Source organism: Cetorhinus maximus, chromosome 16, assembly GCF_964194155.1.
Source record: "Cetorhinus maximus chromosome 16, sCetMax3.hap1.1, whole genome shotgun sequence".
Classification (NCBI taxonomy): Eukaryota; Metazoa; Chordata; class Chondrichthyes; order Lamniformes; family Cetorhinidae; genus Cetorhinus; species Cetorhinus maximus.
Window position 1 is genome coordinate 11,177,312 of NC_135894.1, and position 23,810 is coordinate 11,201,121.

At 42.6% G+C, this 23,810-nt stretch overlaps 1 protein-coding gene across 1 annotated transcript in view; it reads left to right on the forward strand.

Annotated features, from left to right (window-relative positions):
* Nucleotides 1-23,810, forward strand: part of LOC144691355 (uncharacterized) — a 215,509-nt gene that overhangs the window by 162,309 nt on the left and 29,390 nt on the right. The window contains exons 24-30 of the mRNA XM_078559369.1: nucleotides 1,155-1,335; nucleotides 5,189-5,345; nucleotides 9,104-9,247; nucleotides 10,316-10,441; nucleotides 11,467-11,512; nucleotides 17,450-17,553; nucleotides 21,708-21,832. Of these exons, the coding sequence (XP_078415495.1) occupies nucleotides 1,155-1,335; nucleotides 5,189-5,345; nucleotides 9,104-9,247; nucleotides 10,316-10,441; nucleotides 11,467-11,512; nucleotides 17,450-17,553; nucleotides 21,708-21,832 (883 nt within the window). The remainder of the gene's footprint in view (nucleotides 1-1,154; nucleotides 1,336-5,188; nucleotides 5,346-9,103; nucleotides 9,248-10,315; nucleotides 10,442-11,466; nucleotides 11,513-17,449; nucleotides 17,554-21,707; nucleotides 21,833-23,810) is intronic.

Genomic DNA, 23,810 nt, shown 5'->3' on the forward strand with positions numbered 1-23,810 from the left:
AGGTAACCTCATCCAGGGGCGGGATAGGGTTTTCTAAAGCAAATAAAAAATAAAATTAAAATGTAACACTTAAATTAAAAGCATGTCCCTGCTCATGTGACAGATTTTAATTTAGTGCATTAGTTTTTTTAAACAGAGCTTAATCTCCCCGAGGCAGCTTGTGCCGGTTGACGTGCTCTTTCGCGCACATGCACGATGTTCGCGCTACGCCTGCTCGCCCTCCTCCCCTCTGTCTGCACAGTCAGCGCGCAGCACTGCCACTCGCGTTCCACGCTGGGCGGGCCTTAATTGGACCACCCACGTAAAATCGCGGTATGGTGCCGATCATGGGCGATGGTCGGTTTCCCTACTGCGCCCCCCCGCCGCCACCAAGCACCCCCGCCAAGGGAAAAATTTTGCCCATGGTGAGTTTCTCTCAGTGTAAAACACAACAACAACTTTCAGGCTTAGGCTAATAAGTGACAAGCAATATTTGCACTACATGATGCCCCAGGCAATGACCACCTGCAACAAGAGAGCCTGACCACCTTTCCTTGTCATCCCAAGGCAGTAACATGGCTGAATCCCTCGACATTGACATCCTGGGGGTTACCAGTGACCAGAAACTTAACTGGGCAAGCCATATAAATACTGTGGCAGGTCAGAGCAGGTCAGAGGTTGGGAATTCTGCAGTGAGTGACTCACCTCCTGTCTCCCCAAAGCCTGTCCACCATCTACAAGACGCAAGTCAGGAGTGTGGTGGTATACTCTCCAATTGCCTTGATGACTGCAGCTCCAACAGTCAGGAGTGACACAATCCAGTACAAAGCATCCCAATCATCGCCTTAAAACCTCTTTCCGGTGCCATCCACATACCATGAATGAATCAATATAAAAATATTAATGCAAGCCTTATAGTTGTTGGAAACCCTGTGCAGGTTCAGATTTGCAAATTGATAAATCTTCATTTATGCCATATTTTTGAAGTGATAACACTTACTTATGACATGATTAGGTTGTGAGGGGTGCATTCTGTTCTACTTTGTTCTCTTGAAAACACAGCAAATCTGAATAGTTTGTTACCTGGAAAAGAAGCATTTTATTATTGGCCAATGGAAACCTTATGGGATGTGTTGTAATATTCCATCATCATTCCATTTTCTTTGTAATCTCAGAATATCCACAAAAGACCAATGCTACAGAGTTGAATGAAACTGCCGTTGTTTTAATTGTGAGCCAACTGGAGGAGATTTTGCAAATGGAGAGTATAAGCGAGGAGCTTGCAAAAATGCTCATTAACAGGATAAGCATCCTCATCAATGTCTCCCCTGCTGCTGTTGCTTCATCTTCCAGTAGGTAAGTTACATTGACACCAACAACTTACATCAATGCAGCCCCTTTCACATAAGAAACGTGCCAAGTCACTTTCCAGGACAATGATCAAAGAGCATTTTGCACCAAGCTACTTAAGGAGTTATTAGGAAAGATGAGCAAAAGCCTTGACAAAGGGATGGGTTTTAAGGAGTGTCTCAAAGGGGATGAGGAGTTTTGTGGAGGAAATTACAGGCCTTAGGGCCTAGGCAGCTGAAGACACAGCTACCAGTGTTGGGACGAAGCAAGTCTAAAAGCACAGGCGGCCAGAAATGGAGGAATACAGGCATTAAGGAGAGTTGTAGAGTTTGGAGGAGGTCATAGAAATAGAGAAGGACAACTGTTGAACTCCGTGAGTAAGCATTTATTTAGTTCAGGGTGCAGGCCCCCAATATTGGTGGGGAGGTAGGGAGGGGGCTGGCTGCATATCTGTGGCCGAAAATCTGGAAATATCAGAAAGGAGAGATCCGGCTGAATTTAATTGCAGGGCCTAATTAAAATTGCGTAACTCCATTTCCTACCCTGCAGCAAGGCAAATTGAGAGATTGGCTGGCTACTGGGTGGGAATGCTTGTGGCACACGTGGACAATCCCAGCACTTGAGAAGATCAGGGCTCTGTGGGGATGAGGGGCGGGAGCACAGGAAGAAGGGTGGAGGGAGGATGAAATGGCAGAAGAGGGAGAGATCACAATGGGCAGAATTTCCTGCCTGGCCAATTAAGGCCCACCCAGCGTGACGTCCGGCGGGAAGCGCTATGCGCTCCCTGTGCGGGCGGGGGTGGGGGGGGTGTTCCCCAAATGCGAGAGTGCGCTCTTTCACGCATGCGCACAATAGAGCGCACATCCCCTTGAGGCTAAGTGCTGCCTCAGGGAGATCGCTGACACTTTTAAAAATATTAAAGATAGAAAAAGAAAATTCCTTAACATTTCCCCCTCATGTGACAATGTGACATGAGATGGGACATGTTCATAATTTACATCATAAGTTTATTAAACTTTTTTAAAGCCTACATGAAACCTCATCCCGCCGCTGGATGGGGTTTCATGTTTTTTCTATTCCCTGCCGGGGCTCCTGGCCTGCCCGCCAACCTTAAGGTTGGACAGGCAGGTCCTTTAATTGTATAATTGATCCTCATTTGGCCATTGACAGGTCGGTGGGCCTGAAGCTGATTTTGCTGTGCCCCCACCTTCCTGAAAATTTAAATGGGGCGAGGTGACGTTGGGGGAAACCCGTGTCATTTTACACATCGGCGAGTGGGCCCCACCCCCTGCTCACCGACGGCAAAACTGTGCCCGGTAAGTTTGCTGGGGGGGAAGCATTTCAGCTTCTTGTGGCCGACAAGCAGTGCTGGAAAAACACTTACTTGTAGGATCTGGCAACTCCTGCCTCCCTTTAGCTCTGGAAAACCCAGCCTGCAGACATTAAAGCCAAATGGCTGTCAAAGCCTGAAAAAATTGAACCTTATTAATAAATAATTAATGATCAGCTTCCTTCAAACCCGCCACAGTTAAACCAAGTATCAAAGTGTTCATGGCAGCTTGGGATTGGGTTTCACATTTTATAACATTTGAAACCCCCACCAACACTCTCCTGCCCATCGTGGGGGATTAAAATTCACCCTTGGTATATTGAAATCTATAAGATCCAATGGCGTTATCTGATCCCTATCCATGATGACACCCACCAATGTAGGTGCCTTCCCTGTGACCTGTTTGATTTTCTAATAGAGAATGCGTTCAATCATCCTGTGGATAAACATTGGAGAAGTACACTTGGTTAATGGTATCTCCCTATTCTTAAAATTGCTCTTTGCTCAATTTAAAGAGGTGTTAACTACATCATTGTAGATCATGTCAGTGAAAACAGAGGTTGCTAATTGAGATGAGGACCTCATGGTCATCATGGACACACTGCCATGCTTAGTGATCCCGTCACACTGTGTGTTGGTGCCGTCGCTCATTGTGGCACCAGGCCAATATGTCTAAGTGAATTCATGTCCCTTTAAAAAAAAGATTAGTTCTAAGATGTATAACACTCTTCAGTCCCCAGCAAGCTTTGTGTTCAGGCTTACTTGTTCTTCATCTCAGGCAGTCCAGGGAAGAGTCAAAGAGGTGATGGGCTGACTACTGAGATTATTAAGAACATGATACAGGCACATGGAAAATCAGTACTGATTAGGCAGAGTCGGCACAGTTTTATGAATGGGGAAATCATATTTAACAACCATAGTAGAGTTTTTTGAGGCTGCAATCTAGAAGCGTTTTTAGGGGATGTACCACATTTGGATTTTCAGAAGGCATTTTATAAGGTACCACATAAGAGCTTTTATGTGAAGTCAGGGCTCATGGGATTGGGGTAATATATTAGCATGGATTCAGGATTGGTTAACTGAAAGAAAACAGGGGCTTGGATTTTCCGTCTCCATTTTGGTGGGACCCGCCGCTGGAGATTCGGCAGCCCCGCCATCAGTCCATTGACATTCAGTGGGACCAGATGATACGGCAACAGGTGGGGCCAGAATATCCCACCCAGGGTGAAGGGATAAATGGGTCACTTTTGGGATGGCGGTGTGTAATTAGTGGAGTGCAGCAAAGATCGGTGTTTGGGCCTTAGCTATTTACAATCTATATCAATAACTTGGATGAGGGACAAAGTTTGCTGATGATACAAATCTAGGTGGGGAAAAACAGCTGTGAGGAGGATATGATGAGAATGCAAAGGCAGGTAGACTTGATTATGTGAGCGGCCAAGAATGTGGCAGATGGAATATAATGCGAGAAGGTGTGAAATAGTCCACTTTGGTAGGAAGAATAGAGAAGTCAAATGTTTTTAAAAGGTATGACACTTATAAATATTGGCATTCAGCTGGATGTTGGGCATCCTTGTACGTCAATCACAGAAAGTTAACATGTGGATTTATCAAATAATTAGGAAAGCAAATGGTATTTAAGCCTTGACTGCCAGGAGGTTAGAGTACAAGAGTAAGGAAGTCTTGCTGCAATTATGTGGGTCTTGAGTGAGCCCACACTGGAATGCTGTTTTAGTGTCCTTACCTAAGGAAGGATATACTTGTTTTGGACGGGGTGCAGTGAAGGTCCATTGGATTAATTCCAAAAAAAGAATTGTCCTAAGGAGAGTTTGAGTATACAGGGCCTGTACTCTCTTCAGTTTAGAAGAGTGACAGTGATCCAGTTGAAACCTACAAAATTCTTAACTGGGTAAATGCTGATAATTTTTTCCCCTGGTTGGAGAGTTGAGGCCTAAGAGTTGTAATGTCGGGATGAGGGGTCAATCATTTAGGGTACGCAAGAGGAGAAATTTCTTCACTCAGAGGGTTGCGAATTTTTGGTGCTCTCTAACCCAGAGGGCTGTGCACGGTCAGTCAATGTGTATATTCAAGATTGAGATTGATAGGGTTTTGGGTACTAAAGGAGTCAAGAGATATTTAGTTGGGGTGGGAAGCGGAGTTCATGTCAAAGTTTAGCCGTGATCTTACTGAATGGTGGAGCAAGCTTGAAGGGTTATATGACCTACTCTCGTTCATCATTTTGATGTTATGCTCAGGCCCATAAAGAGACAGGATGCAGTAGCGAGACTCCTTGGATCAGTTTTCAGTTCTCTGTTTTTCAATATGGTAAGAAAAGTACAATGAAATTTAACAACACCCTTAGATGGAGTAAGGGTACATAAATATAAGAACAAAAAGACATTTCTTTGTGTAGACTTTCCTCCAGGTATTAAGATGACCCTAGGATGTACTTTACTGCTTTTCTCTCTGTCCTGTTCTCCCTCGACACACCATCCTTCCAGTTGCTGATTGAGCCTTTTTTTTTATTAGGATAATAAAAATTGTGGACAAAATTGGTGCAAAGTTGAATTTCAAAACCGTCTCAGTAAACATCACGGCCCCTTCTTTGGCTCTGGCTGTGACCAAAATCAACGCCACTGGCTTCGGTGGGGCAGATTTCAGCATCAGCAACATGACCAATTTGCAGGTAGTATGGACCCAAACTCTCCATCCTGTTTATCAATGCAGTTGTTTGGAACTTATTACGCTTGATTTTGTGGTAACAATATCAGAGAGGTTAACAGCGCTTAGATCATTTACGTGGAAATTGGACAGCAACTTCTGGCGACCACATGCTCAATTAAATATGGAAATCTGAAGTTGCCGTCCTTGATGTCCCACTCCTCTGACAGCATTCTGAAAACGGCACCTTGCCATGCGACTCACCAATCAAATACATTAAACACCATGGGGTTCCTGTATTTACCTCATAGATACATACTAAACTTGCCAATAAAATGTTAGGCCTTGTCCATTCCGTTGTAAGTACCCTTTTAACAGTGTGATCATTCTTTTTTTACTGCCAAAAAACCTCTCTGGCACTGAAAATTAACTTTTACATGTGGGGGCTGGTAAAATTCTCCCCAACAGCTCCATATTTCTCAACTTAGGCCATCCGGGTTGCTGAGTATTTCAAGCACTTTCTGTTTGTCTTTCAGCTTATAGGCCAGGATTTTGCCCTTGTCGGGCAGGCTCGGCGGGATCAGGCAGGAGCGGTCGGGAAGCTGACCACCGCCCGCGATGGCCCACCCAGCGTGAAACCTGTGCTACAGCACTCAGCGCTGCCTTTGTGGGGGTGGGGGGGAGGGGCGGGGGGGTGAGGGGGAGGAGGGCATGTCAGGAACTTTGCACATGTGCGCAGGTGGCACAGGAAACACTCCCTGAGGCACAGAACTGCCTCAGGGAGATCAACATTTTAAGAACTAAAAATAAAGAATTTTAAATTGTTAAAAAACCTGTCCCCTCATGAGCAGGGACACGTTATTAATGAAATGTTTAAGTGTTTATTTAATTTTTAATAACTGTTGGAAACCTCATCCCGCCCGTGGACGAGGACTCCTAAAAAATCCAAAGGCCGCTTGGCCTTTTCGCCGTAAGGTTGGACCGGCAGCGAAAAACGTCTTTCAATTATAACTTCAGTGGCCTTAATAGGCCTGTTAATTGTCGGTGGCGTGCTGCCAACTCCCGTGTGTGCCTGCCGACCGAAATATCGCGCAAGTGCGCGATGACATCAGGACGCTCGCCCGACATCATCGTGTCTCATTTTACGCTCATTCAGGTCAGGCACGCGCCTGCCCGATGAGTGTAATATTCTGGCCATAGCGTTTGTTTCTGTGCCTGAGAATTTGGAACTAGTGATTTATTAAGATTTTTTTTCTAGTTTTCTTGGTAGATTTTAAGGCATAATTTTCCAAATATTCTAAGATGGCAGGAATTTGTCAGATATACTGACAGATGTTAAAACGCTCTTGAATTATTCAAAGTGAAATCTGTTGGCAGGGCTAGAGAACGTACCAACATACATAGGAACATATGAATTAGGAACAGGAGTAGGCAACCCGGCCCCTCCAGCCTGCTCCGCCATTTAATAAGATCATGGCTGATCTGATTGTAACCTCTCACCAACCCCCAATGACCTTTTACCCCCTTGTTTATCGAGAACCTACCCACCTTTGTCTTTAAAATATTCAAAAACTCTGCATCCACTGCCTTTTGAGGAAGGGAGCTCCAAAGACTCACTACCCTCTGAAGGAAAAAAAATCTCCTCATCCCTGTCTTAAGTAGGTAACCACTTATTTTTAATTCTAGATTCTCCTGCAAGAGGAAACATCCTCTCCACATCCACCCTGTCAGGACCCCTCAGGTTCTTATATGTTTCAATCAAATTGCCTCTTATTCTTCTAAACTCCAGCAGATACAAGCCCAGCCTGTCCAATCTTTCCTCATAAGGCAACCCAGCCAATCCAGGTATTAGCTTAGTTAACCTTCTCCTAACTGCTTCCAACTCACTCACATCCTTCTTTAAATAAGGAGACCAATACTGTGCTCCAGATGTGGTCTCACCAATGCCCTGTGTAACTGATGCATAACTTCCCTACTTTTTATTCAACTCTCCTCGCAATAAATGATAACATTCTATTAGCTTTCCTAATTATTTGCTGAACCTGCTTACCAGCCTTTTGCGATTCATGCACTAGGACACCTAGATCCCTCTGCATCTCAGAGCTCTGCAAACTCTCACCATTTCGATAAAATGCTTCTATTTTATTCTCCCTGCCAAAATGGACAGTTTTATATTTGCCCACATTATGGCCTGATTTTTCCCGTTGGCGATTTGGGGGCGGGGCCTGCTCGCCAACGGGAAAATGACACTGGATGATGTCAGGAGGAACCCCCGACGTCATCCCGGTCCCTTTAAATTTTTAGGAAGGCGGACGGACAGTGAAATCAGCTGTCCGCCCGCCGACCTGTCAATGGCCAATTGAGGCCATTGACAGGCTCATTTAGATAATTAAAGACCTGCCCGTCCAACCTTAAGGCTGGTGGGCAGGCCAGGAGCCCCAGCGGGCTTCTGATAATAAATGAAACCTCATCCACCGGCGGGATGAGGTTTCATGTCCGTTTTTAAAAACTTTAATAAATTTTATGTGATATTTATTAACGTGGCCCATCTAGTGCGACATTGTCACATGAGGGGGACATGTTAATAATGTTTCAATTTTTCTATTTTTAAAGTATTTTAGACTATCAGTAATCTCCTTGAGACAGCACTTAGTCTCAGGGAGCAGTGCACTCTTCCGTGCGCATTCACGAAAGAGCGCACTTTGACAGATGGGGAAGTATAGCACTTCCTGTTGGGCAGGCCGCTGGGTGGGCCTTAATTGGCCCGCCCACTCAAAATGGCGGCGGGCCCCGTTTCGGTGGCGGAGTTCGGCTGCCCGCCCGCCACTGAGCCGGTGGGGCCCGCCCGCCAACCGAGAGCAAAATTCTGCTCTATACTCGATTTGCCAGATCTTTGCCCATTCACTTAACCTATCTATGTCCCTTTGTAGCCTCCTTGTGTCCTCTTCACATCCGACTGTCCTATCTATCTTTGTGTCAAATTTAGCAACCGTACCTTTGGTCCCTTCATCCAAATCACTTACATACATAGTTAAAAAGTTGAGCCCCAGCACTGATCCTGAGGCACACCACTCATTACATCTTGCCAACCAGGAAAAATCTATTTATGCCTACCCTCTGTTTCTTGTTAGTTAGCCAATCTTCTATCCATGCCCATATATTATTCCCTACACCATGATTTTTTTTGATGTGGCATCTTATCAAATGCCTTCTGGAAATCTAAGTACAATACATCCACCAGTTCCCCTTTATCCACAGCATGTGTTACTTCTGCAAAGAGCTCCAATAAATTGGTTAAACATGATTTCCCTTTCACACAACCATGTTGACTCTGCCTGATTACCCTGAATTTTTCCAAGTGCCCTGCTATATTGACTCTAATAATAGCTTCTAACATTTTCCCTATGACAGATGTTAAGCTAATGTTAAAAACATTAATTTTAAATCCACGTAAAATAAATTTCTGATAGTCCTTAGAAAGTACTACTTTATTTAAATAGGAAGAAAAGTCTGGAGCAATCTACCATGTAACATAGTAGAAAACAGTTTGAGGAGAATTCAAATGCATTGGGAGTTAGAATGGGATGAGCTAAGTTGAATATTGTATAGGTTCCTTTAAGTGGATGCGCTCTTCCCTTCCTGACCATCCTGTATTCATTGCGCCAAAATGAACAACAGCCCAGGTAAAACTGGGAAAAGCTACCTTGTTTCCCTTCTTCCTCATTCATTTGAAAGAAAACAAAAGACTAACATTTTGTGTAACAGTTCTGTCTCATCCTTCAGGTGTCTCTGGATGAAGGATCTCCTCAGGCCAGTTTCGCAGCTATTGAACTTCCACCTTCCCTATTGACCAATCTTGCATCAGAGGAGAGGGATAATGCTTCAAGAATTCAGTTCTCTTTCTACGGAAAATCGACACTTTTCCAGGTAGAATGGCAAGGTTGGATTTTCAGCTCGGTGGGCGGGCGCGATCGGGGGAGGTGGAGAAACGGACTGCTGACCGGGATCGTCCCCCGACTGCGATTTCACGCTGGCTGGCCGATTAATGACCAGCCAGGCACGAAACACATGCTGAAAAACTCAGCGCTGCTGGGGTGGGGGCGGGAGGAGGGTGGGTGATGACATTTCCGTGGGCTCGGGCAAGCGCTGAGAGAAAGCTCCCTGAAGGTAGAGAGCTGCAGACCTGAAAACCATGAAATAAAGTTTTGAAAATCAGGAAAAAAAGGTCCAAGCGTCACAATCAGGCACCTGAACAGAATAGATAATAAAAGTGCTGTCTGCAGATTTTTATTTTTATCCTATTTCTGCCCTTGGATAAGGTTTGATGAAAAACGCAAAATCTGCCTGGCCAATTTACCCACCTGCCAACCGTAAGGGCCATGAAAGGTCGGAGACAATTGCGTCGTTAATGGGCTTAATTGCCCTCTTAATTGTCGACAAGCCCGCTTCTGACTTTTGCACATGCACGCCGAGTGAAATATCACACGACCGTGGGGTGAAGTCAGGACGCTCGCCCAATGTCTTCTCGCGCAATTTTACGCCCGATCGGGTCAGTCGCACGCCCACCCACGGGATGTAAAATTCTGCCCCATGCGTTGGTTTTGTTAGTCTTTTTCAATATAATAGATTACACTGACCCATAAGAAGTTTAAACTTTAACATAAATATTGAGGATAGAGGTGAGAAAGTGATTGGACTCAGATATTTTCAAGTACCAGAATTTCCCTGAGGCTCGCACCATTAGATTGGCACTTCTGTAGCATTGGGTTTCTTTTATATTATAAAAGTCTTATGGTGTGAGTTATGCCATTATTCATGCCATGCTAGAATTTCTTGGCACATTTGCGCTGCTGAACCAATCTCCTTTCTATTGATTATGCTGGATTGCCAATTTCCTGGGCCGTTTCTTGTTATTGATCAGGGAATAATGCACTTTTTTCTGTTTAGATTTACTGTCCTTCTTGTTTTTGACAAGCATGTATCCTTTGTTATCAGGATCCCAGCCTTGGAGATACTTCTTCATTGAACAGTTACATTATTGCATCAAGCGTTACAAACCTCAACATCAATGACTTGGCAGATCCAGTTCAAATCACATTCAAGAACATTCAGGCCAGTCAGGTATTTCTGAAATTTGTAGCTACTATTCAACACACACAAATACCAGGACAATATGTCACTGGCCAGTGGTATGTGATCATTTATTGCATTCAGTAATGAGGAATATAACACAAGTACTATGTTAGGAAAGCCTATTTGTGGCTAGCAGTACATTGCTACAAGATGGTAGGGCACGTTCTTATGTCCTGGGCTGATCAGTGGCAAAGGAATTTTAATGTGGATAAATAAGATGTGCTGTGCATCGGAGGTTAAACAGAAGGAATGTGTACTTTATAGGTGCAGATGAGTTTTCCAAGGGAAATGTTGAAAGAGGCCTAGGGGAGTTAGCTGACTCATTGTTCACCATGTCTGAACAATCTGAGGTGACAAAAGAATATAGGAAAAATGATCCTGGGGTATAAGGTCAAATCAGGTAAGTCTGAATGCCTAGAAATCGTACTGCACCCAGAGTATTTAAGACTGTTCCAATCACTGTGGCATCAGCAAGCCATGCAAGCCTTTAAGGAATAATTGATTGAGGAATAATTAGGATGTTTCCTGACATCGACTATGGAGCACGCCTTGTTAGACAAGAATCCTTCAGCTTCAAAAGAGGCATTTCAAAGGGAACCTTACAGAGATAAATGAGGTCCTTAACTAGATAATGTAGATACAAACAAGACCTTTGGATGAGCTCGGACAGTTTGGGCAAGAGGAAACAGCTTTAAGGGTGTGAAGCGAACACTTGGAGCAGAACTCAGGAAATACGTCTTTACAAAGAGGGAAGCTAACTCAATTAAAAAAAATTTAATTCTTTAATTGGAAGATGCCAGATTTGGCGTCTGAAAAGTTGAGGTTAAATGGGTTTGAGACAGTTTGTAGATATTTTTAGTAAGAAAATTCAGTAAATTGGCATTATTTTTGCAATATTGGAAAAATTATGCTTTGTTATACATTGTTAACTTTGTATAAACAATGTACATTTTATGTTTTATTTCAGTACTAAAGGGATTAATAATTATTGACAACACATTTTGTAATTGCAGAATAACTCAGAAGTAAAATGTGTATTCTGGGATTTCACGAAAAACAGTAAGTACTTCAGGAAACGTTTAAATAAAGAAACAACATTACATTTATATAGCGCTTTTTACAAGCTCAGGGTGTCCAAAACAGCCAAGGAAGTACTTTTGAAGTGCAGTCATTGTTTCTACAGGCAAACACAGCAGCCAATTTGTACTTGGTACAGTCCCACAAACAGCAATGTGGCAAGTGTTCAGAAAATGGGTTAGGAATGTGTTTGCATAGCGCCGTATCGAGTGAAGGCCTACCACCATAGCAGAGGTAATGGTGCACTGCTTGCCGCTATCTGAGTGGACTCTACGGTGTTATTCAAGGAGAAGGACATACACAGGTATGTTTCCTGCATGCACTTGAAGGCTTTGAATCAACACCATCCTGACGTCACACAGTCCAACTGGCTGATGTGATGGCAGGATTCCAAATCTGGGCAAGGTATGTGCAGGCAGCCTCTTCGTAGTTTATTCTGCAAACAAGTGTTCACCTGCAAGCTGGGCCCTGCACTATATAAGGGTCAAGCACCCAAATTGCAGGAAAGGTAATTTTGGAACGTCTTCTATTACAAAGTGCCTGGGAGTAGTCTGGGATGTTTTTGGAGGTGCTGTGGCGAGTTCTTGGATTTTCAAGAGAATGTTGCCACGCCCTTGTGAGTGGGGATGTGGGGGGTGGGCAGGGAAGTAGGTGACCTGTCCACACAAGAATACAGCAGTTATGGAGATGACAGTGGCACTGCCCCTAACTCTTCAGCATGGCCCTCAGATGGAGCAGATTAGGGCTAAACTAATCTCTATTACTGTTCATTGTGTTCACTACAAATCAGGATGTCAGCTCTCTCTCCTGTTTTCCACAACATCACAGACCTTCCTCTTTGTTCTTCCCTGCTCCCCCTTTCCCTGCCTCTATACTTGCTTTAAACTTGTTACATCTTTAGCTTTTCTGGTGAAAGGCCACCATTCTATTTTGTTTCCCCTCCCCTCAATTTCAAATGTTTCCTCAAAACCTATGTTGCTTTTTGACCATCTTCACTAATTGTTCTACTACCACTGGCTGTTTCTTCTATTGCTGTGCTTACTGCATTAAAGGTGCTATATTCACTCAAGTTATTGTTGTAGTATGCCCGCTGACACCGCCAAGCAGTTCTCTCAGAAACGCTAATCTAATCAATGCCAGATCAGTAGCTTTATAAAGCAGTCTTGCTGATGCCATTCTCACAGAGCAACTATTCACAGACTGGCCCGGTGCTAACCAAATACATTCTCATCATGCTTCCCATAACATATCAGTTTAGACCTTCTGCTGTTGCAGAACTGGGACAGCATCATGAAAGTGCACCCTGACCTGCGTTGATTTTTACAGCCTGGGGTCATTTTCCTGAGGGGTTCCTTGATCTCTGCTAAGGAGTAACCTCCTAGAGTGGAGGCAGAGAATGGCTGTGGCAGCAGCCTCTATGTATGCACAACAAACACCCAAGCTAATTTCCTTCCTTTCACACTAAACACAGCAGCAATTGCACAGGCTCCTGGGTCACCTAATTACCCATAGCAATAGTAGTCACACTGCTGGACAGCATTGCTAGGAGTCAAGTGATGTAAAACACATCAGATGTTTACAATTATATCAGAACAATTACATCAGGACAGCATTTACAGTAAACCTGTTCAGAATGACTGGAGAAACTCTTACTCTAGACTCTATAAACTTTAACTTAATGAAGCAAAGACTGATCCCTGTTGAATCCTTGTTATTTGCTATTCTGAATATCACAAGACTGAAGAATGCCATTCAGCCTGTCTTGTTTCATTCAGTCAGAAAGAGTCTAGAATCCCCCCATTGCAGCATTTATTTCTTAAAGGATTAGAGGGTAGTGTTTCCTCTACTCCATCTGAGGTTCCATGTCATATGTTAATCACCTTTACTGGATGGAGAACTTCCTGATGTCAGTCCTATATTTGTTTATTAACTACTGTCCCTTTGTCCTACTCTTGCAATTTAAAGTAATTTTACAGATTCTTCTTTTTTCATTCCTAAACAATCGATATAACTCAACAAGATCACTTCTCAGGTGCTTCCTTTTCAAGGTGGACAATCTCGAGGCCCTCCAGTTTTTCCTCATGCCTCAAACCTTTAATACTAGATATCCATTCTCTGCATCACCTCCACTGCCTTGAATGTCTTCTTTTTCTTTCAATGACCAGATCTGGTCACAGTATTCAATCTGTGGTCTGACCCGACCAAAGCAAGTTGGATTATGACACCTTTTGACACGTATTCTGCTGTTTTGTCCATGTAGTCCAAAATCCTGTTGGCTTTGTTGATTGTTGTTCTGCATTGATTAGACGTGCTTAGCATCAAATCTACTAAAGCAACTGGTCCCTTTTAACTCCAACTTTAGCTATTTCAGCAACATTCAAGGAGTTCATGGAAATGTGTATTTTTCTTCCTCTGTGCAGAACTTCATACTCATTGCATTAAATTTCATCTACCATTAGACCATAAGATAATATGACGTAGGAGCAGAAGTAGGCCATTCAGCCCATCGAGTCTGCTCCGCCATTCAGTGAGATCATGGATGATCTGATAATCCTCAACTCCACTTGCCTGCCTTTTCCCCATAACCCTTGATTCCCTTACTGATTAAAAATCTGTCTATCTCAGCCTTGAATATATTTAACAACCCAGCCTCTACAGCCCTCTGTGGTAAAGAATTCCACGGATTGACTACCCTCTGAGAGAAGAAATTCATCCTCATCTTTGTCTTAAATGGCCGACCCCTCACTCTGAGATTATGTCCTCTGATCCTAGACTCCCCCACAAGGGGAAACAACTTCTCAGCATCTACCCTGTCAAGCCCCGAGGAATCTGAAATGTTTCAATAAGGTCGCCTCTCATTCTTCTAAACTCCAATGAGTATAGCCCAATCTCTCCTTATAAGAAAATCCCTCCATAACCGAGATCAACCTAGTGAACCTTCTCTGGACTGCCTCCAATGCCAGTATATCTTTCCTTAGATAAGGGGTCCAAAACTGTTCACAGTAATCTAAGTTTGGTCTAACTAGTGCCTTCTATAGTTTTAGCCAGACTTCTCTATTCTTATACTCCATTCCCTTTGAAATAAAGGCCAACATTCCATGTGTCTTCCCTATTACCCGGTGAACTTGTATGCTAGCCTTTTGTGATTCATGCACAAAGACCTCCAAATCCCTCTGTGCTGCAGCTTTCTGCAGTCTTTCTCCATATTCAGCTCCTCTATTCTTTCTGCCAAAGTGTATAACCTCACATTTCCCACATTATATTCCATCAGCCAAGTTCTTGCCCACTCTCTTAACCTGTCTATATCCCTCTGTAGACTCTTTGTGTCATCCTCATCACTTGCCTTCCCATCTATTTTTGTGTCATCCGCAAATTTGGTAATAGTACATTCACTTTCCTCACCCAAGTCATAAACATATATTGTGAATAGTTGTGGCCCCAGCACTGATCCCTGTGGCATTCCACTAGTTACAGATTGCCATCTTGAAAATGCCCCCCTTACCCCAACTCTCTGTCTTCTATTAGTTAGCCAATCCTCTATCCATGTCAATATACTACCCCCAACACCATGGACTCTCATCTTATTGAGTAGCCGATTGTGCAGTACCTTATCAAATGCCTTTTGGAAATCCAAATATATTACATCTACTGGCTCTCCTTTAACTATCCTGCTAGTTACCTCTTCAAAGAATTCTAATAAATTTGTCAGGCATGACTTCCCCTTCATGAAGCTATGCTGACTCTGCTTGATTATATTATGTATTTCTAAATATGTACATACTAAATACATATTAAATTTCTAAATGCTCCCCTATTACATCCTTTATAATAGACTCTAACATTTTCCCAATGACAGATGTTAAGCTAACTGGCCTATAATTACCTATTCTTTGTCTCCCTTTTTGAATAAGGGCGTTACATTGGCAGTTTTCCAATCCTCTGGGACTTTTCCAGAAGCTAAGGATTCTTGGAAGATTACTATCAGTGCATCCACTATCTCTGTAGCTACTTCCTTTAATATCCTAGGATGCGAGGCATCAGGTTCAAGGGATTTATTGGCCTTTAGCCCCATCAGTTTCCCGAGCACTTTTTCTCTAGTGATAGTTATTATATTTATTTCCTCCCCACCTTTCATCCCTTGATTATTTAGTATTTTTGGAATCCTATTAGTGTCTTCTACCATGAAGGCTGATGCAAAGTATTTATTCATCTCCCCTGCCATTTCCTGGATCCCATTATTATTTCCCCAGTCTCATTCTCTAAGGGGCCTATGTTCACTTTGGCCTCTCTCTTCCTTTTAAATACTTAAAGAAGCTCTTATTGTCTATTTTTATATTACTTGTTAGTTTACCCTCAAAGTTTATTTTCTCCCTCTTTACTATTTTTTGGTCATCTTTTGTTGGTTTTTAAAACTTTCCCAATCCTCTGGTTTACCACTATTATTTGCCACATTGTATGTTTTTCTTTCAATTTGATACTATCCTTAACTTCCTTGGTTAACCATAGTTGGTTTATCCCCTTTCTAGAATCCTTCTTCCTCACTGGGATATATCTTTGTTGTAAGTCATGAACTATTTTCTTAAATGTCAGCCATTATTCATTAACTGTCTTTTCTGCTAAACTCCTTTCACAAGCCAACTCTGCTCTCATTGTTTTAAGTTTAGCACAGTGTTTCTGGCCCAGGTTTCTCACTCTCAAACTGAATACTAAATTCTACCACATTATGGTCACTGTTTCCTAGGGGATCTTTTACTCTGAGATCATTTATTAAACCTGCCTTATTACATATTACCAGACCCAAAATAGCCTGATCCCTGGTTGGATCCACAACATATTGTTCTAGGAAACTGTCCCAAACACACTCTATGAATTCTTGCTTGTGTCTACCTTTGCCAGTTTGAGTTTCCCAACCTACATGAAGATTAAAGTCACCCATGATTAATGTACTGCCTTTTTTACATGCTGTCATTATCTTCTGATTTATTCCCTGTCCTATATTATAGCTACTGTTAGGGGGCCTATAGACTACTCCCACCAGTGTCTTGTTCCCCTTGTTATTTCTTACCTCCACCTATATGGATTCTACATTTTCCAATCCAAGATCATTTCTTGTTATCCTCCTTATTCCATCTCATACTAACAAAGCTACCCCACCACCCTTTCCTTTTTGCCTGTCCTTTCAAAAAGTCACATACCCCTGAATATTTTGTTCCCAGCTTTGATCTCCTTGTAACCATGTCTCCGTAATGGCTATAAGATCATACCCATTAACCTCTATTTGTGCCATTAATTCATTTATTTTGTTCCGAATACTACGTGCATTTAAGTAAAGGGCCATTAATTTTGCCTTTTTACCATTTTTTCCCCTTTGACCTTATTTGCTGCTTTTTTTTATGTTTGTACACTCTGTCTCATCCTGTCACACTCTGGGTATCATTACCCAATTAGCTTCCCTGCAAAGCTGCCATATCATTTTGCTCTGTATCCCCTTTCAAGAACCTTCCCCACCCCCCCTATTTAGTTTAAAGCCCTCTCTATAGCCCTAGTTATTCAATTCACCAGGACACTGGTCCCAGCGCAGTTCAAGTGAAGCCTGTCCCACCGGAACAGCTCCCTTCTACCCCAGTACTGATGCCAGTGCCCCATGAAGTGAAACCCATTCTTCCCACACCAATCTCTGATCCACGCATTTAACTCCTTGACTTTATTTACCCTATGCCAGTTTGCCCGTGGCTCAGGTAGCAATCCCGAGATTATTACCATTGTTATGCCTACATCCATTATTTATCCAACACCTTCTGTCTTTTGTGACGTACCACCTCTAATCCAAATGCCCTTCCTAATTTGATATCTGCAGAGAGCAGGCAAGAACATAATCTCTGAATGTTTCAGTCATAATGCGTTTTTGTATCTTTGCAGATGGCAGTGGTGGATGGAATTCGAGTGGTTGTATAACAGTACAGAATCAATCCAATGAGACTGTATGTAAATGTAACCACCTGACACACTTTGGTGTCTTATTGGTATGTACATAATATGAAAGATCCCACAATTATGCAGCAAGGGTCAGCCCTTGTAAGAACTGGACTGAGGTTAAATTTAAGCTAGGTGCCTGCAAGGTTCAAAGTGCAATAACTCTGTCAAAATCATTTCAACCCGAGCTGCTTTGGTGCATAAAGAGCTGATGCCCATTAAGGACATCTTTTTATTCTTCCTGTTTCCAGAAAGGAGCAATGTGTTTCATGATATCAGGTCTTCCCTAAGTGATTTACAGCCAATGAAGGACTCGAGGGAGGCAGCCAATTTTTGCCTAGCAGGATCCCACAAACAGCAATGTGATAATGACCACAAATCTGTTTTTACTGATATTGGTTACAAAATGAACATTTCTAGCAATTGAGGGAAAAAAATAGATACAAGGATCTCACACTGTTTCTCTCAGCCTGGCTTAGTCTCCTCCACATCTGATAAGTTCTGAATCAAGTCTTGCAGCTGCAGGGACATCCAGTGCTTTAATTCAGAGATAGTCCTATTCTGTAGAGAAAGTTGTAAATCAAATAACGAAGTATGTAACTTCTGGTCTGTTTGGTGTAAACCCTTAGCCTGGCTATAGGTTTGGTAAAACTCATGCATCAGAAAGCATCAGCAATCTGATCAGACATTTCAGTAAAACTATAGATTGCCTGTTGCCAGATGAACATGTTACAAGGCACAGCAGGATAGGATCAACAGCAAATAGCAGGATTGAAGAACTAAATCATCTGGACAAATATAAGTACAAATATGAATTATTACTTCCATTCGGTTGGTACATGGACTTGATGTTTTAATTCCTAAAAGCTACCTGGGAATTTTATTTTGCCTAGTAAATCGCCTATTAATGTCAACGGTTCATTCTGACTTTATTAGTGTGGAGCTATATTTCATATGCACAATTTTCTAAGTGTAAGAAAGAACATCACCTACGTGTTAATTGCTTGGTTTTGTCCAGCAGTCAGATAGCTCCATAACTAAAGTTTAATGGAGAACCTACTAGTGACAATATTGTCTGCTTCACTGATGTTTAAAATGGGCACAGGTTTCAGTTTCAGAGCTCCTTGAGGCCAATGTATTTAATTTGTTTTCCATGTTGTATCCTGTCCAATGTAACTAATGGAGGGAAAATTATGCAGTCTGTGAATCAGAAGCATTGACATCTGCTCCTGAATTCCTACCCCAGCCTCTGAAGCTGTCCAACAGGGGGATGAGTCTGAAAAACTATCCCTCATCTATCAGCGCCTCCTTACCTCAGTCTTACCGCTGTATGGTCTGTCTATCGCAGATGCTTAAAGTCACATTCGAAAATAACTTTGCCATTCCCAGCACATAAATATACTGTTAAGTTTATACCTACAGCATGTATATGTACTTAAAAAAGGATTAATTTAGGCTCCTCAAATTATATTAGGTACAACATATTTGCTTGTAAGCAGCATTTTTAAACAATAACATATGAAGGTATTTATTTTAAATAATCCCTTCTAATGGACAAAGTTATTCTAATTTACAAAGTGAAATTCAATTTTTGTTACATACATATATATTACATACATATTAATATATGTACACTTGAGTCTCTGGGTGCTTTTCCAGACTGCATATATATTTTCTATGAGAAACACAGTCCACTGGCATTTCCTTTCAAATCCTCTAATTCTTTGCTCCCTCTTTCAAATCACCTTATATACTCTGTTCTCCACAGTTGCAACCAGACCCCCATCCCTCTACCAACCTTATTATTTGACCCAACAACTGAGACAGAATCCAACTGTAATCAGTGGTGCTTCTCCAATTCTCCCACCCTTCCAATAGGCAAGTGCCAGCTTGTTGATGACTCAGTCCAAATTTGGAACCCACAGTGTGTGGGGTAGCGGACATGGAATCCCAGGCCCAATATTTATGGGATGGGCAGGAAAAGTGTAGGAGAGCATGAAGGTGTATCCAAAATCCAGAAAATCAGAGAACGCAGAGGTTGAATTTAACAGTGGAAATTCGTGGCAACTTGCTTCTTCCATTTCCCACCCAGCAACTGGCTAGCTTGTCTGGCTGCTGCGCATGAAAAGCAATGAAAGGAAGCCACAGCCAGGGACTCTAGAGGATGTTTCCCCCCAGGAACAGGAGGGAGGAGGAAAGATCAGGGCCTAGACTTGTGAGGTGGAAGGGCGATTGTCGTAGCAAGAGAAACTATGATTAGCAGAAGGGAGACTGAAGGCTTGCTTGATGGACTGGGGTAAGCACTCCTGCTCCTCCTGGCCCACAAAGGGCACTCTAATCTGTTGGACTTGGGAGTTCCTGCCTTCATTTCACAGCTGGGTTTCCCGAGCCCTGAGAAACCCGACCAGCAGCTGACAAACTTAAAATAGGCTCCGAACTGCACTGTGGGTGCCAGATTTAAATACAAGCATGAAGAATCCCGCCTCGCCAAGATGGGGCACAAGCACAGCAACTTACCCACTATACAGAAGGCAGCAGGTGCAGTCGCATCGGATTATGGGCCCCAAGTTTTCATTTTTAAATTCCCTCCCTAAAACCCTCTCTTGCCTGTTATAGGTTGAATTAGAGAGGGTGCTTAATGTTTTAGTGTGTCACAGAAGTCAGAAATGATACCCTATGTGACTGTGTCAAAGGTAAACTTTCTCTCCTCTTCTCAACCTGTCTGCAGCCTTTGACACATGTGACCACACCTCCCTCCTCCAGCATCTTTCCACTGTCATCCAGCTGGGTGGGTCTGCTCTCACCCAGTTCTATTCTTAGCCATCTAACCTTTGCCAGAGAATCACTTGTGAGGGCTTCTCTTTCCTGTTCCTGCACTATTACATCAGGTATCCCCCAAAGGTCTGTCCCTGGCCCCGTCCTTTTGTCATCCACATGCTGTGACATAATCTGAAGGCATGGTGTTAGGTTTCAGATGTACACTGGGACACCCAGCTCTCCCTCGCCACTACCTCTCTCGACCTCTCCACTGTTGCAAAATTAGCAGATTGTCCATCTGACATCCAATACCAGGTGGGCAGAAATTTCCTGCAATTAAATACTGGGAAGACTGAAGCCATAGTTTTCACTCCCCGCTCCAAACTCCATTCCCTTGTTTCTGACTCCATTGCTGTCCCTGGCAGCAATTGAGATTGAGCCAGTCTATTTGCAACCTTGGTGTCACATTTCAGCCCAGGGTGAACTTTTGACCTCATTCATGCCATCACAAAGACCGCTTATTCCCATCTCCATAACTTTGTTTGTGCCATCCCTGTTTCAGCTCATTTGCATTCATTACCTCTAGACTTGACCTCTCCAATGCAGTCCTGGCTGCTCTCCCACGTTTTTGGTCATCTGACCTAAAATCTCCATATATGACTAGGTGTTGTGCATGTGGAGCTCTTGAGATGTTCCTTAAGATAAATTTGCAATATAAATGTAAGATGTTATTTTGTTATGAAATGCCAAGCAAGTTAGACTAGCGACAAACTTTTGATCTCAAAATGATTACCTAAAAGAAAATCTGATCACTTCTTGGAGGACAGTAGAGAAGGAGTTTGGGAGAAGGAAGCCAATTGAAGAATCCTGGATGGGACAATTATTAGAAAAGCTTTTATAGAAGTCATTTCACTAAAGACATATAAGACAAAATTGTTCCCAGATAGATTAAATAGAGCATGTGTGATCTTCTGGTTCTAAACAGTTGATTAAAGATTGAGAGTAAGAAGACTGAGAATCATTGTTAGAGATATCAGCAGATGAATGGCTAACAGGCTGATATTGTGTTCCTCTCTCCAATGTTTAATGGAGCTGTTAACTTGTTTAAAGTGAGTGGATTGACGTCTGCATTAACACAGTGCATAGAGGAATGTTGGATGAACAAGCTAAATGTTTATATACTAATATCTCTAATTGTGATTTCCAGGCTATGGAGCATTAGTGAGTAGCATGGAGTTTTGCTGTTGCTATGTTTAATTAGATGAACTAAGAGTTCCATTAGACAAAACTCAGTAGTAATTTTGATGAAACCTCACACTGAACCATTAACCCCTCTCTCTGTCTTTTGGGTGCTGATTGAGCTGCTGGGCGTTTGCAGCATTATGCTTATTATTTCAGATTTCATGTATTTGAATAATTTTAACCTCCAATTTTATTGTTTTTATAGATTATTTCCAGAGATTTGGTGATTGATCCAATCCAGTACCGAATCCTCAGTTTCATTACATACATAGGCTGTGGCATTTCTTCGATTTGCTTGGCTATGACCCTGGTGACATACCTGATTTTTGAGTAAGTTTTCTTTTGTTTTGCTACAAACCTTCGAAAGCTCAAATGCGGAGAGACTTCCTCCCCGAAACATTACATTACAGTGTCTAATATACTTTAAAAAAAATCACACCTTCAGAGCTGTTTTACCTCTGTAATATGGCATGGGTTTATTTGGTTTCACTGCAAGGGTCAGTTTGGCCCCAGTAGTAGCACTCACATCTCTTTAAGTCAGAAACTTGTGGGTTCCAGCCCCACTGCGGGACCTGAGTATTAAATAGGCTGACCTGGGAGTGTCATGTTCCCAGAGGTGCCCCTCTTTCAATAGCAAAGTTATAGCCTATTTCCTTGATCAGGTGGGTGTGAAACCTTCCCATGGCACTTTTTCTAAACAGGCACTTTTTCTAGACAGGCAATTCCCTTGGTGGCTTGGCCAATATGCATACCACAGCCTGCAGCAACAGTTTAACTGGCCAGTTATTGCATTGCCATTTGTGTAACTTTACACAAATTGGCTGCTGTGTTTGCTGCACTAAACGATAATGACAACAGTCCAAATATAATCAAGGCCATAAAGTGTTTTGGGAGATACTAAGGACTGGAAAAGCTCAGTATCAATGTGAGCTCACTCGTTCACTTGCTCGTTCAATCATCCTTTCTCCCACCATAAGGCATAAGTCTTATACCGTATCTCCTAGACCAATGGCTTCACCATGTTATTCTAAAAGGATTGAAGTGAAATGTTTTGTATTGGATACTGTTGAACTTCTTGAACATTGTTACATCCATCCAACTGAGTACAAGTGTTTTAACATATTCATGACTTGAACCTTGTAGATAGTCAATCGGTTTCAAGAGGTTAAAATGTGAACCACTCATCACCAAGTACCCAACCCCTGCTCTGTTCTTGTAGCCACAGCAATGATCTGGCTGGTCTGGTTAAGCTTCTGGTCCATGGTGACCAGCAGATGTTGATGTTGGGAGACTTGGAGATAATAGTGCCATTGCAGGTTGGGGTTTTTTATCTTGGAAATGGTCATTGCCTGGCACATCTGTGGCATAAATGTTACCTGCCACTTGTCAACCTAAGCTGTAATATTGTTCAAGATCTGCTGTCAGCTGGCACTGGCTGTTTTATTATCAGAGAAGTTCTAGATGAATCTGAACTTGGAATCATGGGTGAAAACCCCTAATCCTGACCTCATGATGGAGGGAAGGTCACTGAAGCAACTGAAGACAGATGGGCTGAGGACACTACCATGAGAAAGTTGAATGGTGATTTTATGCAGCCGCCATGTACTCAGTGTTGTACAGAATTATAACTGTGCAGTGGTCACTCCTACCATTGCTAATGTGGACTGCCTTGTCTGCCATAGGTTAGTGAGGATGAGGTCAAGGAATTTGCTCCTTTGTCTTGGTACATGGGCATTAGGTGAGGACAAGAATTGGATTTGACTGTAATGAATCCCATGGTAAATAGTTTATTAACTCTCACTACTCAGTCTCACTCATCTGGAGTTGCCCTTCGTATAATGTTCTACCAGGCAACCAATGCCCATGTTACCATATCCCAGTCCAAATCATTGATGGGGGGAGGAAGGAATTAAGATTTAACTCATGGGCCTGGTATTGTTAAAGAAACTTTTTCTGCTATAAGATTTGAACAGAAGGTTTCTGAAAATCAGCCACCAGCCAGGATTACCATTAGATTTTGAAGGGGTTTCCACAGATTAAAGATGCCTTGAACTAAATAAATTTCATTTTTTCACTCAGACCCAGTGAGATGTTTTACTTATTTAAAGTGTACTTCCAACTGGTGGGGAGGTGGAGCTGGTGGAGGTGGTGGGGGTGGTGGGGGGTTGGGGGGGTGGGGTGGTGATTGCTGGTGGCGGGTATGTGTTTTTTTGTGCACAGTCAGACATCATTCTGAGAGATGCATTATTTAAAACTATTTATTGTGCTCCTGCACAGGAAACCTATTCTGTTTATTTTAATGTCTTAA